Genomic DNA, 16,395 nt, shown 5'->3' on the forward strand with positions numbered 1-16,395 from the left:
TTTGATCTTGTTTTGTATCGTCAACCAATTAAGCGTACGTTATCGTTACAGCATGGGCTATACGCAGCCAAATGCAAACCGCCGCGATGTTTGGAGCATGGGAGGGCACAGTGTTCCGTCGTGTTTCCCACGCCACGAGGCGCGCCGACTTCCTCGGCAACGTGACACCTGACTCTACTGCGTTACGGAGACTATCGCGAGTATCTGAGCCTTTGGCTGGCTGATATTAAAGGTATTGTAAGCGGCTGGGGCTGAAAACGCACAAGGAGAGAAAAGAAAGTAAAGCGATGGAACGTCGTGAGTAAAACGTATGACAACGCTCGGGAGTTGTCTGATTCTGAAGGCTATAGTTGGCCTTGCATAGTTGATGTGGGAAATTAGCGCAAAGGTAGACACGCGCACAAGAAGGGGAGACAAGGACGAGCACTTGTCTTCGCCTTCCCTTCTGTTGCATGCGTCTACTTTTGTCGCGTTAACTTCCCTAAGATTCAGCACGTGGTCAGAGCTTTTCTTTTTCATTGTTCACATTTTTTTAGCTCTACTCACGTTCTTTGCATTAAATGTCGTGCGAACCAAGCACCCCACTGAAGCCCCAACTCTGTTCTTGTCAGTTGTCACCCGTTTCTGTGTGGAGTGATGAACGGGTAGCAATATTTTACTTCACTTAGCGCGCGCCACCGGCACTTCAAGCGGTATCCAGTACAGGAAGAAACCAGCGCCCCCAATCGGCAGCCACTTTCTTACCCAACGATTCACATATGTGCCAGTGGTGACGCAAATTCCTCTATAGGTGCCTGAAAGGAAGCCGACAGAAATCTACGCACAAAGCAGGCGCCCAAAAGAAAAAAAGAGGAAGGAAACTTAGGCATCCGGCGTGCAGAGATGCCTACGCTGACGGCGACGACCTGTTCCGGTCATGAGAACGACCGTTAGCTTCTTATCTAAAGCTTGGTACCTTTTTTTTCTCGCTCTGTTGCCATAATTCTGAATTTGAGCGGAGTTTGCTAACCGCGTTTGTCGGCATTGTTACCCGCGCGGCGCTCCCATTTGAATTTTCTATCGCCGCGGAGGCTTGAGAGTCTGGAGCCGCGCTGAGGCTTTATCGCGAAGTGACAAGCACCGTCAATGTGTAACGAAGCGATAACACCTGCCTGGGCAACGTGCCAAGACTCAGACACGGGTCTTCACTGTGTTAAGGGTTGAAATAACCTCCGTGACACCGATAACGGGGCATCAGCGACGAGCAAAGACTGGCTCTTGTCACTGAAGCCCTTCGCGGTCAGAGACTGCCGCCGAGCGCTTACAAACACGCAACTGTCTGGGAAGGGTAGGACGGATTCTCCGAATAAATATTTTGTCCCAGATAACAGTATAAAGAACTTTCGTATGATGGACGCATGGCTGTACGGCGTGGACAATTCAAGAAGATGGTAGTTGTGGTGTTGTTCAATTGGTGTGAGCCTAGCAGGCGGTGCCGGCATTTGTTCCGCCTGAACATCGCTGCACGTCCAGAGCAGAAAGGACTAATGCCGCTAGCCGGGCACGGTGAAAAGGAAGATGGGGGGGAAGATAACATCAGCACTGACTTAATTTCCTCCCGTGTCTTCTCTATCTTGTGAATAGCGCTCAGTATGCACATATGATTTGACCAGAGAGGGTAGCATGCCGGAGAACCCGAGACACTGGAAAGTCGCAATCGAAGTCGCAATCTAATATCACACTCTAAAGAAAATCACCCGTTTCCTTGGGGATAACTTTAGAATTGCTTTCGAATTCTAAATGAAGTACCCAGATGATTTATACTCTAATCTTACCCACCGCGATGGGTCAATGGCTATTGTGTTATGCTGCTGCTAAGTACGAGGTCGTGGGTTCGCTTGCCGGCAGCGGTGGCTTCAGTCCGATGGGCGCAAGCATTTCGAGCCTTGAGTGAAAGCTAAAGAATTTCAAGTTGTCAAGCTTGACCCGCAAACCTTCACTACAGAGTATCTCGTGCAAACCCCGTGTATTGCTTTGGGAGCTTAAACCCCATAAATCAATGCAGTCGGTTCTGAAAACCGGGGCGAAGGAAGGGTGTGATATTAAGTGTACAGTGCGTGAATGCATGTGTGTGTCTGTCTTTGTTTCTGTGTGTTTAATAGCGTCGTCTGACGTATGCATTGCTTGGTTAAACCATACGTTGCAGTCTACACTGATTCTTATATATGAGCAAATGTTTGTTCGACGCTAGCCGCTTTGTGCATCCCCTTGTTCGTATTGTCTCGCACTACCGTGGTTTGCCTTATTATTATTTTTAATATATCAGATTTCCTGAGCTACTCCTGTTTGTAGTACGAAGCAACTTAACTGCAATATTGCGTTCCGAACAGGCTGCGGGACATGCCTGAATGTCGCGTGTAACGATGACATGTCATGCCTATAGTAATTTGTTGCTTTACTCTCAGGGGCAAATATTGTAAGCAGAAGGCCGGAGAAATAAACCGATTTGGTGCGGACACGAGGTTAAATTATGTGATCTTCTCTGTTACCTGCTTGTAAAGGCTTCGGTATAATTCACACGTTCGGGATGGGCACATTAACAGCTTTAGAGAAGATGTTGCGTGAAAAGGTGTGCGTGGGAAACACGTGGGCTTTCTTGGGAACAAACAAAGCACTCGTAAAATAGATTATTCATTTAAAAGAAAAATCAATCGGTAGAATTAAAAAGAATGTTCCTGCAAGAGCTCGGAGTGCTCAGGATATTGGGTAATATGAGTTTCAGATCTCAGTCCGAATATGCTAAGTGTAGCGTTCTGTTCCACAGCGTTTGCCGCCGCCGACAGATTTTGCCGTTGGCCTCGTTTCCAATAGCAAAGCCTGTCGAGCATCGGTAGACGACGGCCCCTTATGCCACGCCGTACGGGAAGTTTCATAACCGGTTCGAAATCCTGATGTATGGCTGGTGAATAAACGCGCCCAGCTGCTTACATTCGATCCCCATACGCCGATAAAACCTTATATGGTCTGGATTGTGCAACGTCTCTCCCGGTGGTGACGGAACTTGCACAGTCTGCGATTGCACGCGCACGGATACAAGAAAGGAAACGACGAAGTGCTACCCATACGGCTACGGGCTCGACAGGCTGGCATTAGCGACCAAGAAAATCACACTATTCCTTTTGTCAGAAGAACAACCTGATAGATGAGTCGAAGACCTGTCTAGTTAGCTACTTCGCCGCAATGCAGTGACTTCGAACCCCTTGCGACACATCGCAGCTCACTTTCCGAGACGAAAGACGACTTTGCGCGCGCTGTGTATACAAGGTCGTCACAAGTGTGGCGTGCCGTGACATTACAGGGAGCGTATACTATACAGCTGTCAAGTGCTAAGACACACGCGCCTTCCAGCTATAACCCGTGGCTAACGAACGCGAAGTCACGAAGCCGCCACGATGCAGGGACTCGTGTTTTGCAGTGAAGGCCTACTCGATATATCCGTGGCGAAACGAAGCCGCCAGTGCTTCCCGCAGCTTGACACCGAGTGCGCGCCGACATATCGGCAGCAATTCGGGCTTTGTTGGTCTGTCATACTGGGATCTTAAGTAACGCTAAAAATACAATGACATATATAGCAACAATAACACACGGTGCTAGCGCTGTCGCCGCGTGTTGTCGTTCTTATGTATGTCCTTGTACGTTTAGCGCTAGTTAGGATCGATTCCAGGCCGGCACATCGCTTCGTCCCGAAGATGGGCTTGTCCGCGTTTTGTTCTGTCTTTTTTGTTTTTGCACTTGAAAGTTGGGGAGGGGAGCTTCGAGAAGTAAAGAAAAATGAAGGCGCTACTGACTGACGTCGTACGTACACTCGCCGTATGGTGAAAGTATTAAATGCACCGCCTTCAGTGGTCGAAAACGCGTGCGAACAACATCGGCAGTTGTCAAGCTCGAGCGCGACGTACGTGTTAACCAGAAGGTTCGCGGGGAAAAAAAAAAACCTGTCTGGTTCTCTGCGGCTGACTCATGTGCACAGCGTCGGTCGCGGGCGCGTATAAGCCGCATTTTCTTTTTTTCTCGTGGCACATGCGCCAACGGCAAACGTATGCGGATGTGCAAGAGCATGAACGCGCGTGTGTCATGCGACAACGGCCACCTGTGAGACTGACGGGAACAGGCCATTGGACGCCGACGAGTACAGACTTTCTTCGCCATCAGATTTCGCACCTGTTGTGCAGACGGGAAGCAGCTTAGACTGCTGCTTAGCTTTCTGTAATTTAGCATCCTCTGTCGAAATGCAAATTCGATTTCGTGGCTCTAATGCACTCAACGAAACGCGTTGCGCTCGTTCGTATCTGATCGATTTTCGCAGTTCGCATTACATACTAAGTTTATGATGCGGAACTATAGCATTAATGAAAGGAAAGCTCGTGCGCCGGAGTATGCGGGGTAATTCACGCAAGCTATGGATAATGAAAACGCACCGGATGACCTTAACTGGAGTTATTGATATCTCATTACTACGCCTTCGTGCGTTCTTTCTCCAAGCGTTCGATTAGGCAAACCTTCCGAAAGCTGAAAACGTCACAAGAAAGCGGTTCGTTGTGTTTATCGCAGTGTGACGCATTACACGAGATGAAAATTCTATCTAACTCTCATCAGCCAAAGATTCGATAACCTCTCCTTAGCACTAGTGTAGCTATTTCGAGAAGATATATTGGAGAAAATTGACACTGTCGCAAATGTAAAAGCAAAGCAAGCCTGAGACATCGAATATTGCAGGCACGCACATTGTTATATATGTCAGTTTTGTGCATGGAAGGCTGTGAATCGGGTTGGGCCATTACAGCATTTGCCACGTGTACTCGTGACCCAATGCATGCAATATGTCCATTTTATTTTAAATTCTATTATTTTAAATTTATTACTAATTTATGTAAGCCCACTTCAAGCTTTATGTCCCTTCCCATTGGCGGAAGCAGATGCTCGCTGATTAATATGGACACGTCCAGACTCACAACCGAAACGCTCTCGTGTTTATTTTGCAAGCCGACCTTCTCAACAATGTCGTGTTGATCTGCCATCGCTGGTTGTGCCAGCAATAAATACCACAAAACGCCCCGTCTTGAATTCATACACGAACAATACGGCTGTTACACCATAGATATACATATAAAACATTGCACCATATATGGCAAAACCCCTTCAACTAAGAAAAATAAAAGAGAATTATAGGTCTAACGCACATGTTGGAATCTGCGTGACGCGAAGCTTAATTCTGGAAGCGGTAAATAAATGCTTTACATAACGGCGACGCGTACGATTTTGTTTACTTTCATCCTACGCGTGCGACGAGCAATCTCATGGAATGTGTATGTTTATCCACCGCAAAGGTCAGAATTTTATTGTCACGCAATCTTTATGTTTACCTACTGCATCGCTCACAAGCTACGCCGAAGTACAAACTCCAAAAACAGGTGGATGCAGATGGTGAGACTTCATTCGCAGCGACGTCACAAGGACGAAAGCGATGTGTGAGGCTTGTCGAGGCGAAGAACGATGACACGCCTCCAACCGCGGCGACTTAGCGGCTACAGCGTGTTGCGCCGATATGGGCACGAGGTCGCGGAATCGAATCCCGGCCACGGCGGCTGCATTTCGATGACGGCGAAATGCGCAAAAAAGAGAGAGAGAAACGCCCGTGTCCCGTGTATTGTGGGCACGTTAAAGATACCCTGCTGGTCAACATCGATCCGGAGTCGCCCACCACGGCGTGCCTCATAATCAGATCGTGGTTTTGGCGCGTAAAACCGCGAAATTCGATTCATTCATTCAACGCGGCGATGCGCCGCGCGCGCATTCGCGCCGACGCCCTGTTTTTGGCGGTGCGCGGACACGTGCAGCGAGCGGGAAAGCGCGCGCTTTTCAAGCTCGACGGGTCGGCGAGCGGCACCGCCCTGTTTGCGCACCGGCCAGCACCGAGGCGGCTCTCACGTGGTACGATGAGCCGTCTCCTCAGGTGCCGCAGCTGCTCCCGAGCGCGGAACGGATACGAGCGCGATGTAATAGCGGCGGGACAGCAAGTGCAGGTTGTTCGGGAATGTCGGCGCTGTGCGCACGAATTTACACGCGTCCAAGAACGACGTCGTTGAACTTTTGCACGAGTGAAGTTAACAGCATACCGTGAAGACAGGAAGACGAATATCCGACCGAATTAACTTTGGACCTTCAACGGATGTCGCATACTTGGGCCCCTGTAATCGGCGTCAGCTTGATGAATTCGGCGTGAACTAAGGGCCATATTAATTGCGCTCTTTCCTCAGCTAACCATTAGTTGAAGAATTATTTACTGCCTGTGGTGTTGGCTCTTTAATTATGTCTTGCATCCATCGCTTTTAAATTGAGATTAAATGAACGTCGCGCTACCTTTGCAAGTGTGGAGGTTGGGCCTTGTTGGCGAGGGACGTCAGATAATATTTAGCACAAAAGTCTCGATATAGGGGCAGGTTGTGTGTCCCGGCTTCTATCCCAGTTTCAATATTTCTTTTTTGTTTCGTGTTAATTATACTAGCTAACATCACGCTACCCTTTCATGATCTCAATACTCTCAGTAAATTAAAGACACGAGGAATACACCAACACACGTTTGACAGACGCAGACAGGGGGCGGGGGGGTCGAACTCTGAACCTGACACCTGTGATGCTCAAGAAAAAAAAAAGAGAGAGGGTCCTGGAAAAGGGGTGAGGATGAGGGGGGCGTGGTAATGCCGCAGGCGCTCGGTCGAGCTGCACTCACCGATGTTGACGAGCTTGATGCCCTCCTGGTTGGTGAGGAACTTGAGCGCGACGCACACGTTCTCGAGCTTCTGCGACCGGAACGTGGGCCGCTTGTTGTGCTTGGGCAGCTGCTTGCCCGAGAGCACCTCGATGAGCGAGATGAGGCGCAACCCGTCGGCCAGATCGGTCTCCAGCGAGGCGATCGTCTTGTTCACCGTCTTCAGGTGCTCGTTGGCCCAGCGGGTGAAGGTGTTCTGCTGGATGCGCTTCCAGACGGCGTCCTCGGCCAGCTCGCGCTCCATCACGTCCTCGTCGTCGTCGGCCCGCGACGAGGCCACCACTCGACTGCCGCGCCGATCCGAAGCCATCGCGATGCCGGTGCGCTCTCCTCCCTTCGGTGAAAGTTACGTCACTTCCGCGCGCTCGCCGCCTGCTTCTTTACAACGCGCCGGTTGCCCCTCTTACGCACGGCCGGCCGGACGAAGAAGCTCCGTTCCTTCCTCCTGCGGGAGAAGAGAGTTTTGAGAGAAAGTGGGTGAGGAACGCGCATATAAACCCAAGTTGGAAGCGCGGAATTCGGCCACTATCGGCCCTCCCGCCCGACTGGCCGGCCCGCTGGTCGGTCAGCCGGGCGCCGCGTCGGACCGTTTAAACATTCCGCGCCCCTCCCTGCCCTCCGCGTCCCCTCCGCCCGGCAGCACCCCTTCCGCACGCCGCGTGTGTATTTGCGCTGTAGATTATTTTAAACCTCTATTACTGCTTTATTGGCCTTACGCCGGCCATACCTTTGGTGGTGAGGGCTTCCCTCACGTTGATATATATATATATATATATATATATATATATATATATATATATATATATATATATATATATATATATATATATATATATATATATATATATATATATATATATATATGTGTGTGCGTGTGTGTGTGTGTGCGCGTGTGCGTGTGTGTGGATCTAAAAGAGACGCCGTGTGTTTATGTGAAGCTCTTTGAGAATAGCCGCAGCGCCGGTTCCTCTTTTACGTCGCTGTAAATTAATAGGCCGAGTGAAGATCAACGAAAAAGAAAAAAAAAACGCAGAAAGAATGCAGCAGGAGTATGTGCGAACTGGATCACATACAGCGCTAGCCACATTTGCCCGCTTTTGCTTTCTGCGCTTAGAGTGGGAGCCTCTGCTGTTGCCCTGTTTTCATTCTAACGTGCGCGTATTGATGGCATATGCTGAATTTTATCAAGGAACGTCTGGGGGCCCATATGCTGACGTGGCCGAGATAAGCAGAACCGGTCTTGCATCGACAAAGAAAAAAAAGGAAGAGTGTTTTGGAGATGGGCCTCGTGTGGAAACCGTTCGCACCGTTATCCTATGCGGCACGTACGTACAGCAGTATACAGTATGAATCACACTTGTCTAGAGCGGCCGCTGCGGGCTGCGCCAGCGACCTCCGCTGCCACCTCGCGGTAGCTGCTATAAGTTCGACTGATGTATGTCCTCTAGCGGATGGACGTGTGACATGCTGCATGACCATGCGTGGCCTCCTTGCGAAGTCGGCCTGTTCTTCTTTTCTTTTTATTTTAATTTAATTGATTTGTTTGCAGGAGAGGGCGGCCAAATCGGCCAATTGACCTCTCTATAGACAAGTGGAATTCTGACTGTACGTTTCCCTTCCTTTGTTTTCCTTTATTTTCCCCCGCTTTGCATGCGAGAATTAACACCTCGAATGAAGGATTGCAGTACTCGTTTGCCTGTGGCAGTGGTGTTATAACAGGACTCGGGCGCATGAACTACTTGGCGCACGATATTCACACCCGTTACTTTAAGGTACATTTAGCTAGAGAGCACAGGTCGTCACTCACATTTTATCAGCTGCTACACAATTTCTGCGTAATGAGACAGACAGCAAATTAAATTGCCGAAGGACAAATACCACATCTCGACAGCGTGTTCACTGCAGTGGTTACTGCAGCCTTGCCTTGCTGTGCGTTGCACAACAAAGGAAGGTTCATTGCAGTCATTAAGAATAATAGTTCTATTCTGTTACGAAGACTTTGGGTGTGAAACGAAATGGTATAGAACACTCAGGCACAGAAAAGCAGTCTTTATATGCGAGGACATTGTGACACCGTGTAGGCCACCGCAACCTTATGGCGACAGCCGATGCACAGCAAGTAAGCTTTAATATCATGCACAAAGATGTGTCGATGTTTAAGCTATGCACTCCGAAGTATGGCTGTCGTGGAACGCGGCCGCGCATGGCAGGCCAATACATTTGATGGGTTTTGGAGCTACGAGTTGCGAAGGCATTCTCTTTTGCACAGACGTTCCTTTCACTGGCAGCGTGCTGGTTCCGGCACCCAAACGGTCACCACCTTATACGAACGTTCGCGTTCACATATCGCTATTCACGTATAACATCTCAGCTATTCAAACGCGATGATCGACCCGCATGGCAACTGGCGCGCGTTATTTTTTTTTTTTTTTTTGCGCCACCGATAAACCAGCGGGGGGCCAAATTCGGCCAGAAGATGTGTTACAATGTGCCTCGCTTTCATAGTATACCACAATGCATCATCTTGGTGTCCCAAACGCCTACCGGTGGCGCGACAAGCACGGGCTGCCATGCGGTGTCAGCTAGATTCAGCAAGATTATATTGCATTTGAATCGCTGAGCCCTGCATGTGGGTACGTGCCATCTGTGCGAAGATTGTGTAATTATTATCTCTTGACAGGGACGGTAAAGGTGGCTTTAGCGGATATGCTTCCACGACCTCTTCTTTTATCTCCGCTCTTGAATACCGCTGGCGCTGCAGCCCGACGCAGTACGAGTTTCATATGCGAGCACATTCCATTCGTGTTCAGTGATGTGGATGGCTGAGTTACTTTCAAAGATTCTTTCTTTCTTTCTTTCTTTGACCCATCGTAGTGGCTCAGTGCTCCGTGGGACGTTCTGCTGCAGAGTGCAGAGATGTTCGTCTTTGCCCTTTTGTGTGGCTTTTCTTTCTTTCTTTCTTTCTTTCTTTCTTTCTTTCTTTCTTTCTTTCTTTCTTTCTTTCTTTGACCTATCGTAGTGGCTCAGTACTTCGTGGGACGTTCTGCTTCACAATGCAGAGATGTTCGTATTTGCCCTTTTGTGCGGCTTGCATGGGTGCGTGCGCGGTTTATGCTATCTATCTACAATTTCTTCATTTACAACGTCAGCTAGAGCGCTTTCAACTGAAACTTCTTCCCAGTCCTCCCGTCCTCTCAAGTTTGTATTACCATGCTGCACGTCCACACTTCGCACGTGCTCGGGCCAGCGTCTTTTAACACTTCATCCGAACTCGTGCAGAAGTAGCCTGGTGGGCGTTTATAAAGCGACCGTCGTACCCAGACCGGAAGGCATATCCAGACGGACTTTCGCTAAAGAAATACAAGAGAGAGAGAGAGAGAGAGAGAAGAAAACCAAGGATGTTAATCAGTCAAGAGTCCGGTTGGCTACCCTGCGCTGGGGGAAGTGAGTAGAGGAATAGAAAGAAGGAAGAGAAAGAGATATGTGAGTAAAGAGACGCCCACGAACAACACTACAGAGTGCGGACTTGCGAAAGCCCTAATAAGAAGCTGCGGTAAAATCATAGAACCTGCAATTGCCAAAGTTGGGATGACACTTTGTAGAGCGACCGGGCGCCGCGGCGAGCAGGCGTAGGGCCTTCCCCAAATTTATAACGGCTCTCAGGTGAACATCTGCAGACTCCAGTTATCTTTTCTTTCTTTTTCTTTTTTTGTGGTCTCCAGCGTTTAGTTGTATATTGTGTTCGGAAATGCCCACGAGCCTTCAGGTGTTTGCAATTCAGCTAACAATGTTTTCACGTATGCCTGATAACAGTTTACATACGTATACCGGCAAAAAAGCATTTCTTCTTCTTCCCTCTAATCCGGGCTCTCTCTCTCTCCCTCTGTCCCTTCTACCCCTTCTTACTGGCGTACTGGTTCCGTGCACAAAGGCTCGTTGGACAAAAGGAGTTTTTTTCGCAGCGCACCATTAAGGGGTAAACGCTCGTAGACACGCTCGCAAAAGACAAGAAAACAGACTCATACATCCCGTATTTGTCCAACTAGCCGACCGACTTGAACCTGCGCATGGAGCGGCGAAGACAAGGACCGCCGCTTGTGTGCCTCTCCGGCAGGGCGCGCGCAGACAGCCTTCGTGTTGAACTCATGCCAACGATCCGAGCAATAAATATCGTGCCCCGCGGCATGGCAACCAAACTCACGCAGTCCGACCCTAGCTGTCTCTCGGTGACTACAACGACGGCTTCCAAGCTCGTGCAACCTTCATATATGCCATATGATGAGTGAGGTGTTCTTCTAACGACTCCGCAGAGCCCTCGATGAGAAGTCAACGAATTTGATTTTTAATGCGATATAGCAACTATATGGGCACTCCAGCCGAATTTTAGGAATCGGCGTAGCCGCCACCGTGATGTTCTGTATATATTTATGTATGTCATATGTTTATCTTTGATGTATATGCGCGGTAGATGCCGTACTATTCAACCTCACATTCAAATCGGGTCCTATATGCCCCTGACTCACTTATTCTTTAACAATTTTGATAACTGCAGCGCGCGAACAAGAGTAATGAGACATTTAATTCACAGCGCATGCCTTTTATCCCAGATCTTCTTACTCATTTAAAGATACCACACCATCTCAAAGTGATGTAATTTCACTGGCGCCACTCTCTCAACTTAGTCGCAGTTGATACAGTGTGCCCTTTTTCATGATCGAAGTCTGGGCATTCCTCTAGCGGTAAGTGGCTGTTAGCGGAGAGAATGCAAATGAAAGGGCAACATTTCTCTAATAACTGACTGGCGCGTGAACCGCGCCAGCAATAACACCACTACCTTGACGCATCACTATGCAGCGGCTTTCGAGATGCCAGCAACCGCCGCGTTCTGCCGATGGGCTGCGCCGATGTACCGGGTGTCCCAGCTAACTTTAGCCATAGTTTAAAAAATATGCCGATGCACTATAAGACGATGCGCCCAAATGCATGTCGCTGACTATTGCACCGAGTAAGTCACACTATTTTTGTATCCTGCTTCATTGCATAATTACTCAAGATTAATTAACCAACTTCTAAAGCAACGAATGCAGGCTAAAAATTCCAATTAGAAAATTGTAGAGTGATTTACAAAACGTCCCATTATATAGTTTCTAACTTCCTGTCTATAGCCCTCCCCCCCACCCCTCCATTAGTGTTCTTTCCGGTCACTGCAGATGCCCGCGAAATAATAAAGAAAAAAAATACCACGTGGCATGTCCGCTTGCCCGCCGTGATTGCAGCGCTCCCAAACAATGCTTGTACAAACGAACATAGCATTTAGCCGGGTGGGCTGCCGCTGCGCCTGCTTATCGCTATCATGAACTGCCGCGAGGGAAACACATCGGTGGCGTAAATCGCACAGCCAACGCCTGCGTCACTGCCCTGTCGCCTTTTAAGCGGCAGCACACCCTGCTAGATACTGTGTTCGTTTGTACAAGAAACATTTGGGAGCGCTGCAATCACGACGCGCAAGCGGGCATGCCACGTGGTAATTTTTTTTTATTTCGCGGGCATCTGCAGTAACCGGAAAAACACTATTGCCTAATAGATAGAAAGTTAGAAACTGTCTAATCGGACGTTTTGTAAATCGCTCTACAACTTTCTAACTGGAATTTTTCGCCTACATTCGTTGCTTTAGAAGTTGGTTAATTAATCATGACTAATTATGCAATTAAGCAGAATACCAATAAATAGTGTGACTTACTCCGTACAATAGACAGCGACATGCATTCGGTCGCATCGTCTTAGAGTGCGTCGGCATATTTTTGAACTATGGCTAAAGTTAGCTAGGACACCCTGTATATCAGCCGCCTAAACAAAACGAAAAAAAAAAAAAAAAGAACTGTTGCTGATTACCTGCTCTATGGCGAAAAGCTGCAGCCAAATTTCGGCTTTAGCGTCGCTACCCTATCTTTATTGCGGTGTTTACTCGGGCACTCGACCACAGATGCTGCGACTCAGTGGACATGGCAGTCTGCATGAGTCGAGGGTTCAATTGCCAGACCCGACGGCCACATTCCGATGGAGGCAAAAAGCAAAGACGCTTGTATGGTCACATTTGGGTGCACGTCACGAATCCTCAGGTGACAGAATTCATGAACAGCCCTCCACGAGGATATTCCTCACGGCCCACTGCTGCACTACCTCCCCCGTATACGGGGTCGCCACCCATAACTACCGGAGGTTAACGTTCCTGCCCCGCGATAAGGTAATTTCTCTTTAAGCACCGCGACTCTGCGAATCAGCTCTTCCACTTTGCCTCTTACCTCAACGAATGTCGCGTGTTCCTTGTTTGATAACATGAAGTAATGTGTTAGTCCCAGCTGGCCTGAGGATTCCTAATTTACATTCCGGTCGTTTACGAACTCTTAGCGTATGCGCATGTCCACTGTACTGTTTCGTCGGCAAACGGTCCACGCGCCTTACGCTAACTGCACCACTGGCTTCGTTCCAAGCCACATCCGTGTCCACGCTCGCTCTTCCACCGCGAGCAGCTTCCCGTCGTGCTATCGCTGCTGCGATCGAGAAGCCTTAGGACGCCGCGTGTGCTCTCGAGGCGCCGCCGGAACACTTTGCACAATGGGATAACGAGCGGCTCGGAACAGCGCGCGTGACTAGGCGAATACGAAGCGAACGCTGTTGCTATACAGTTGCACAGTAGCTGCGGGAACAGTGAATAGCCACCATCATGGCGGGGGTTACGCTTTAGAGAAGCGTGAGCTGACTAGCAAAGAGACCATAACATTAAGCTTCGCAATGCAGGATGCTTGGGAGGAGGAAGTGAGTCCACTATGCACGCAGAGACGAACATCTATCTATCTATCTATCTATCTATCTATCTATCTATCTATCTATCTATCTATCTATCTATCTATCTATCTATCTATCTATCTATCTATCTATCTATCTATCTATCTATCTATCTATCTATCTATCTATCTATCTGTCTGTCTGTCTGTCTATCTATCTATCTATCTATCTATCTATCTATCTATCTATCTATCTATCTATCTATCTATCTATCTATCTATCTATCTATCTATCTATCTATCTATCTATCTATCTATCTGTAAATCAATCAATCAGTCAATCAATCAATCAATCAATCAATCAATCAATCAATCAATCAATCAATCAATCAATCAATCAATCAATCAATCATCGTTTTCTTAAGGCTTATATTCGGCGTTTTAAAGATTATTCACGTCACTTCATTATATCAGCAATACAATTTTCTGAGGCGACGGCCTAGCTCTCATTACTGTTAACTTTAAAGTACGAGTACGCTCTAAAATGAGCAAACACCGCAGCTCACGGAGGTTCGTTTGATAACGGATGATTGGAAGAACGGCTATTAGTGGATGGTACACAGGGGCCGTCATCGGCGTAAACAGTTGCGGCGTATAAGCTGCTCTTCAGCTTACATAAACCATTAGCATCCGCATGTTATTCAGGCGGGTGTTCAAAGTTAAGCTTTATGTTTTTTTTTTAATTAAGCCAGCACAGGGAGACACGCGAAGACCGCCTATGCAAATAAGTTATGTGGCCAGAGGGACACAAAGTGAGATGATAATTATCGCTGTCAGCAGCCCACTGAACTAATATCGAATAATAATCTTTTTTTTGACTGCAGTAAGCGGGTATCTTTGTAATCAAAAGTTAGAGGCAGTAATGGTTCTACACGGTATCAGTTGGAAGAATTCTTCTAGCGTGTCTGCGCTCCGAGAGATCCGACCCCAAATTTTAATTGTCGCTCGCATGATTACGCATGCAAGAGAGTGAGGCCCGGGACAAAGCTCCTCCCTGATGTGACGCGGCTTTTGCGTGCGGCGTTTAGTCTGACAACGGGGCGTAGGCATAGGCAAAGATGGTAACTGTTCCCCTTCCTCTCTCGGATGTCCAAATCAAGATATGACAGCGCGGTGTGCCGTGCATTTGTTGCTCTTGATTTCAATACAACTTACAATACTTTGAAATCAGCAGTCACATTATTTGCGTAGCCCAGGCGAGGACCATGCCCGCTCGTCTAGTCACCATTACGCACGCGCACTGCCCTCCGGCTTCTCCGCTCGCGCCATCACCTCGGCATGGCAGCTGCCGCCATTGTTCCAGGCTGCGCCGTCGCGTGTCACAACGGCGGTTCCGGGTTCTTCGATTTTTTATTTAATGATAATAATAATAATAATAATAATAATAATAATAATAATAATAATAATAATAATAATAATAATAATAATAATAATAATAATAATAATAATAATAATAATAATAATAATAATAATAATAATAACTAACAAATTTGCGTAAAAAGGCAGAATAGCGACACAAAATATGACATTCAGTATAACACTGGATGAATAAAAAATATACAGTCCAACAGTACATGAATCGCAAAGTTTTGTGCATGAGTTCAGTACTCGTACGCATATGTAAAGCCAGATATTTTGAACAGCCAAAACACACAACACATGTATACACTGCTAGTACAGAACAGAATTACACATATTGCGTAAAAGTTGAGATCACCGCATAAACCAGTTATGAACCATGAACAACATTTATTTTACTCATTTAGCGTATTCGGATCATCTGAAACTTAATATTTTCCCAAAATGTTGGTGTCCTCTAAAAACGTTTTCAGAGCAAGAAGTTCTCTTTCCTGAAGGCCCTCAGTTGGACATGGGCCAAGTATCTTTTTTAGAGTGAATGGTCTTCTGTCTAATATAAACAAATTTGCTTGCAGTACCCTTCTTTGTGGATTGTATTTCGTGCACTTGAGAAGAAGATGATGCACATCTTCGTCTGGATGGCCACAAGAACACTGCGGACTAGAGACACGTCTTATCCTGTACAAGAAGTGTTTCGTAAACGCAGTACCAAGACGCAGGCGGTTTGCCAATGTTGCAAATTTTCTGTTGTCTCTTAGATTTTCCGGCATTGATAATATTATACATGGGTCTATAAAGTATAACTCCGAGTTCTTAGTTTGCGTATCAAACTAGGTAGTTTCGCTGAGGCGACAGGAAATCTGTCTCAGGAGCAGACGGACTTCACTACGCAAGAGGGGAAGAGTGGTTGTCTCTGCGTTATTGTGCGCTCGATTCGCAGCTGCGTCCGCTGCAGTATTACGAGGAATATTGCCGTACCCAGGTATCCACTGAAATGCAATTACGTGGGTCATTGCGCTTGCTTTTGTAAGTTTTTTGAGTGTCTCATATAATAGCAAAGTGTTCAAAGAATTTTTCTTATTGCCCTGTAGTAATGTGAGAGCGGCTTGCGAATCGTAAAGATAACCCATTTTTGCGAATGCTTTTCTGATGTTATGAAACGCAAAGCACACAGGATTTCCAACAGTTCTGCTACGGTGGAAGATGTCTCCGGGGATAATGTAAATGTTTGCTCTAGCGCTAAATGTGGAATGACGAATGCTGAAGTCGAGGAATTTTTGTGCCACGAACCATCTGTATAAACGTGGATGTACTAGGGATATGAGTACATTTGGAAGAGTGCCAGTTGTTGTGCGGCTACTATGGACATGCCTCTCTTAGATA

At 47.4% G+C, this 16,395-nt stretch overlaps 2 protein-coding genes across 4 annotated transcripts in view; one reads left to right on the forward strand and one right to left on the reverse strand.

Annotated features, from left to right (window-relative positions):
- Nucleotides 1–16,395, reverse strand: part of cher (filamin A protein cher) — a 129,482-nt gene that overhangs the window by 106,951 nt on the left and 6,136 nt on the right. For both annotated transcript variants that reach the window (XM_050170412.3, XM_050170414.3), the window contains exon 2: nt 6,770–7,253. In XM_050170412.3, the coding sequence (XP_050026369.1) occupies nt 6,770–7,118 (349 nt within the window). In that variant the 5' untranslated portion in view covers nt 7,119–7,253. The remainder of the gene's footprint in view (nt 1–6,769; nt 7,254–16,395) is intronic.
- LOC126521752 (uncharacterized) overlaps nt 1–16,395 on the forward strand; it is a 136,668-nt gene that overhangs the window by 90,770 nt on the left and 29,503 nt on the right. The gene's annotated exons all lie outside the window — the stretch shown is intronic.

The sequence above is a fragment of the Dermacentor andersoni genome, chromosome 6 (genome assembly GCF_023375885.2).
Source record: "Dermacentor andersoni chromosome 6, qqDerAnde1_hic_scaffold, whole genome shotgun sequence".
Classification (NCBI taxonomy): domain Eukaryota; kingdom Metazoa; phylum Arthropoda; class Arachnida; order Ixodida; family Ixodidae; genus Dermacentor; species Dermacentor andersoni.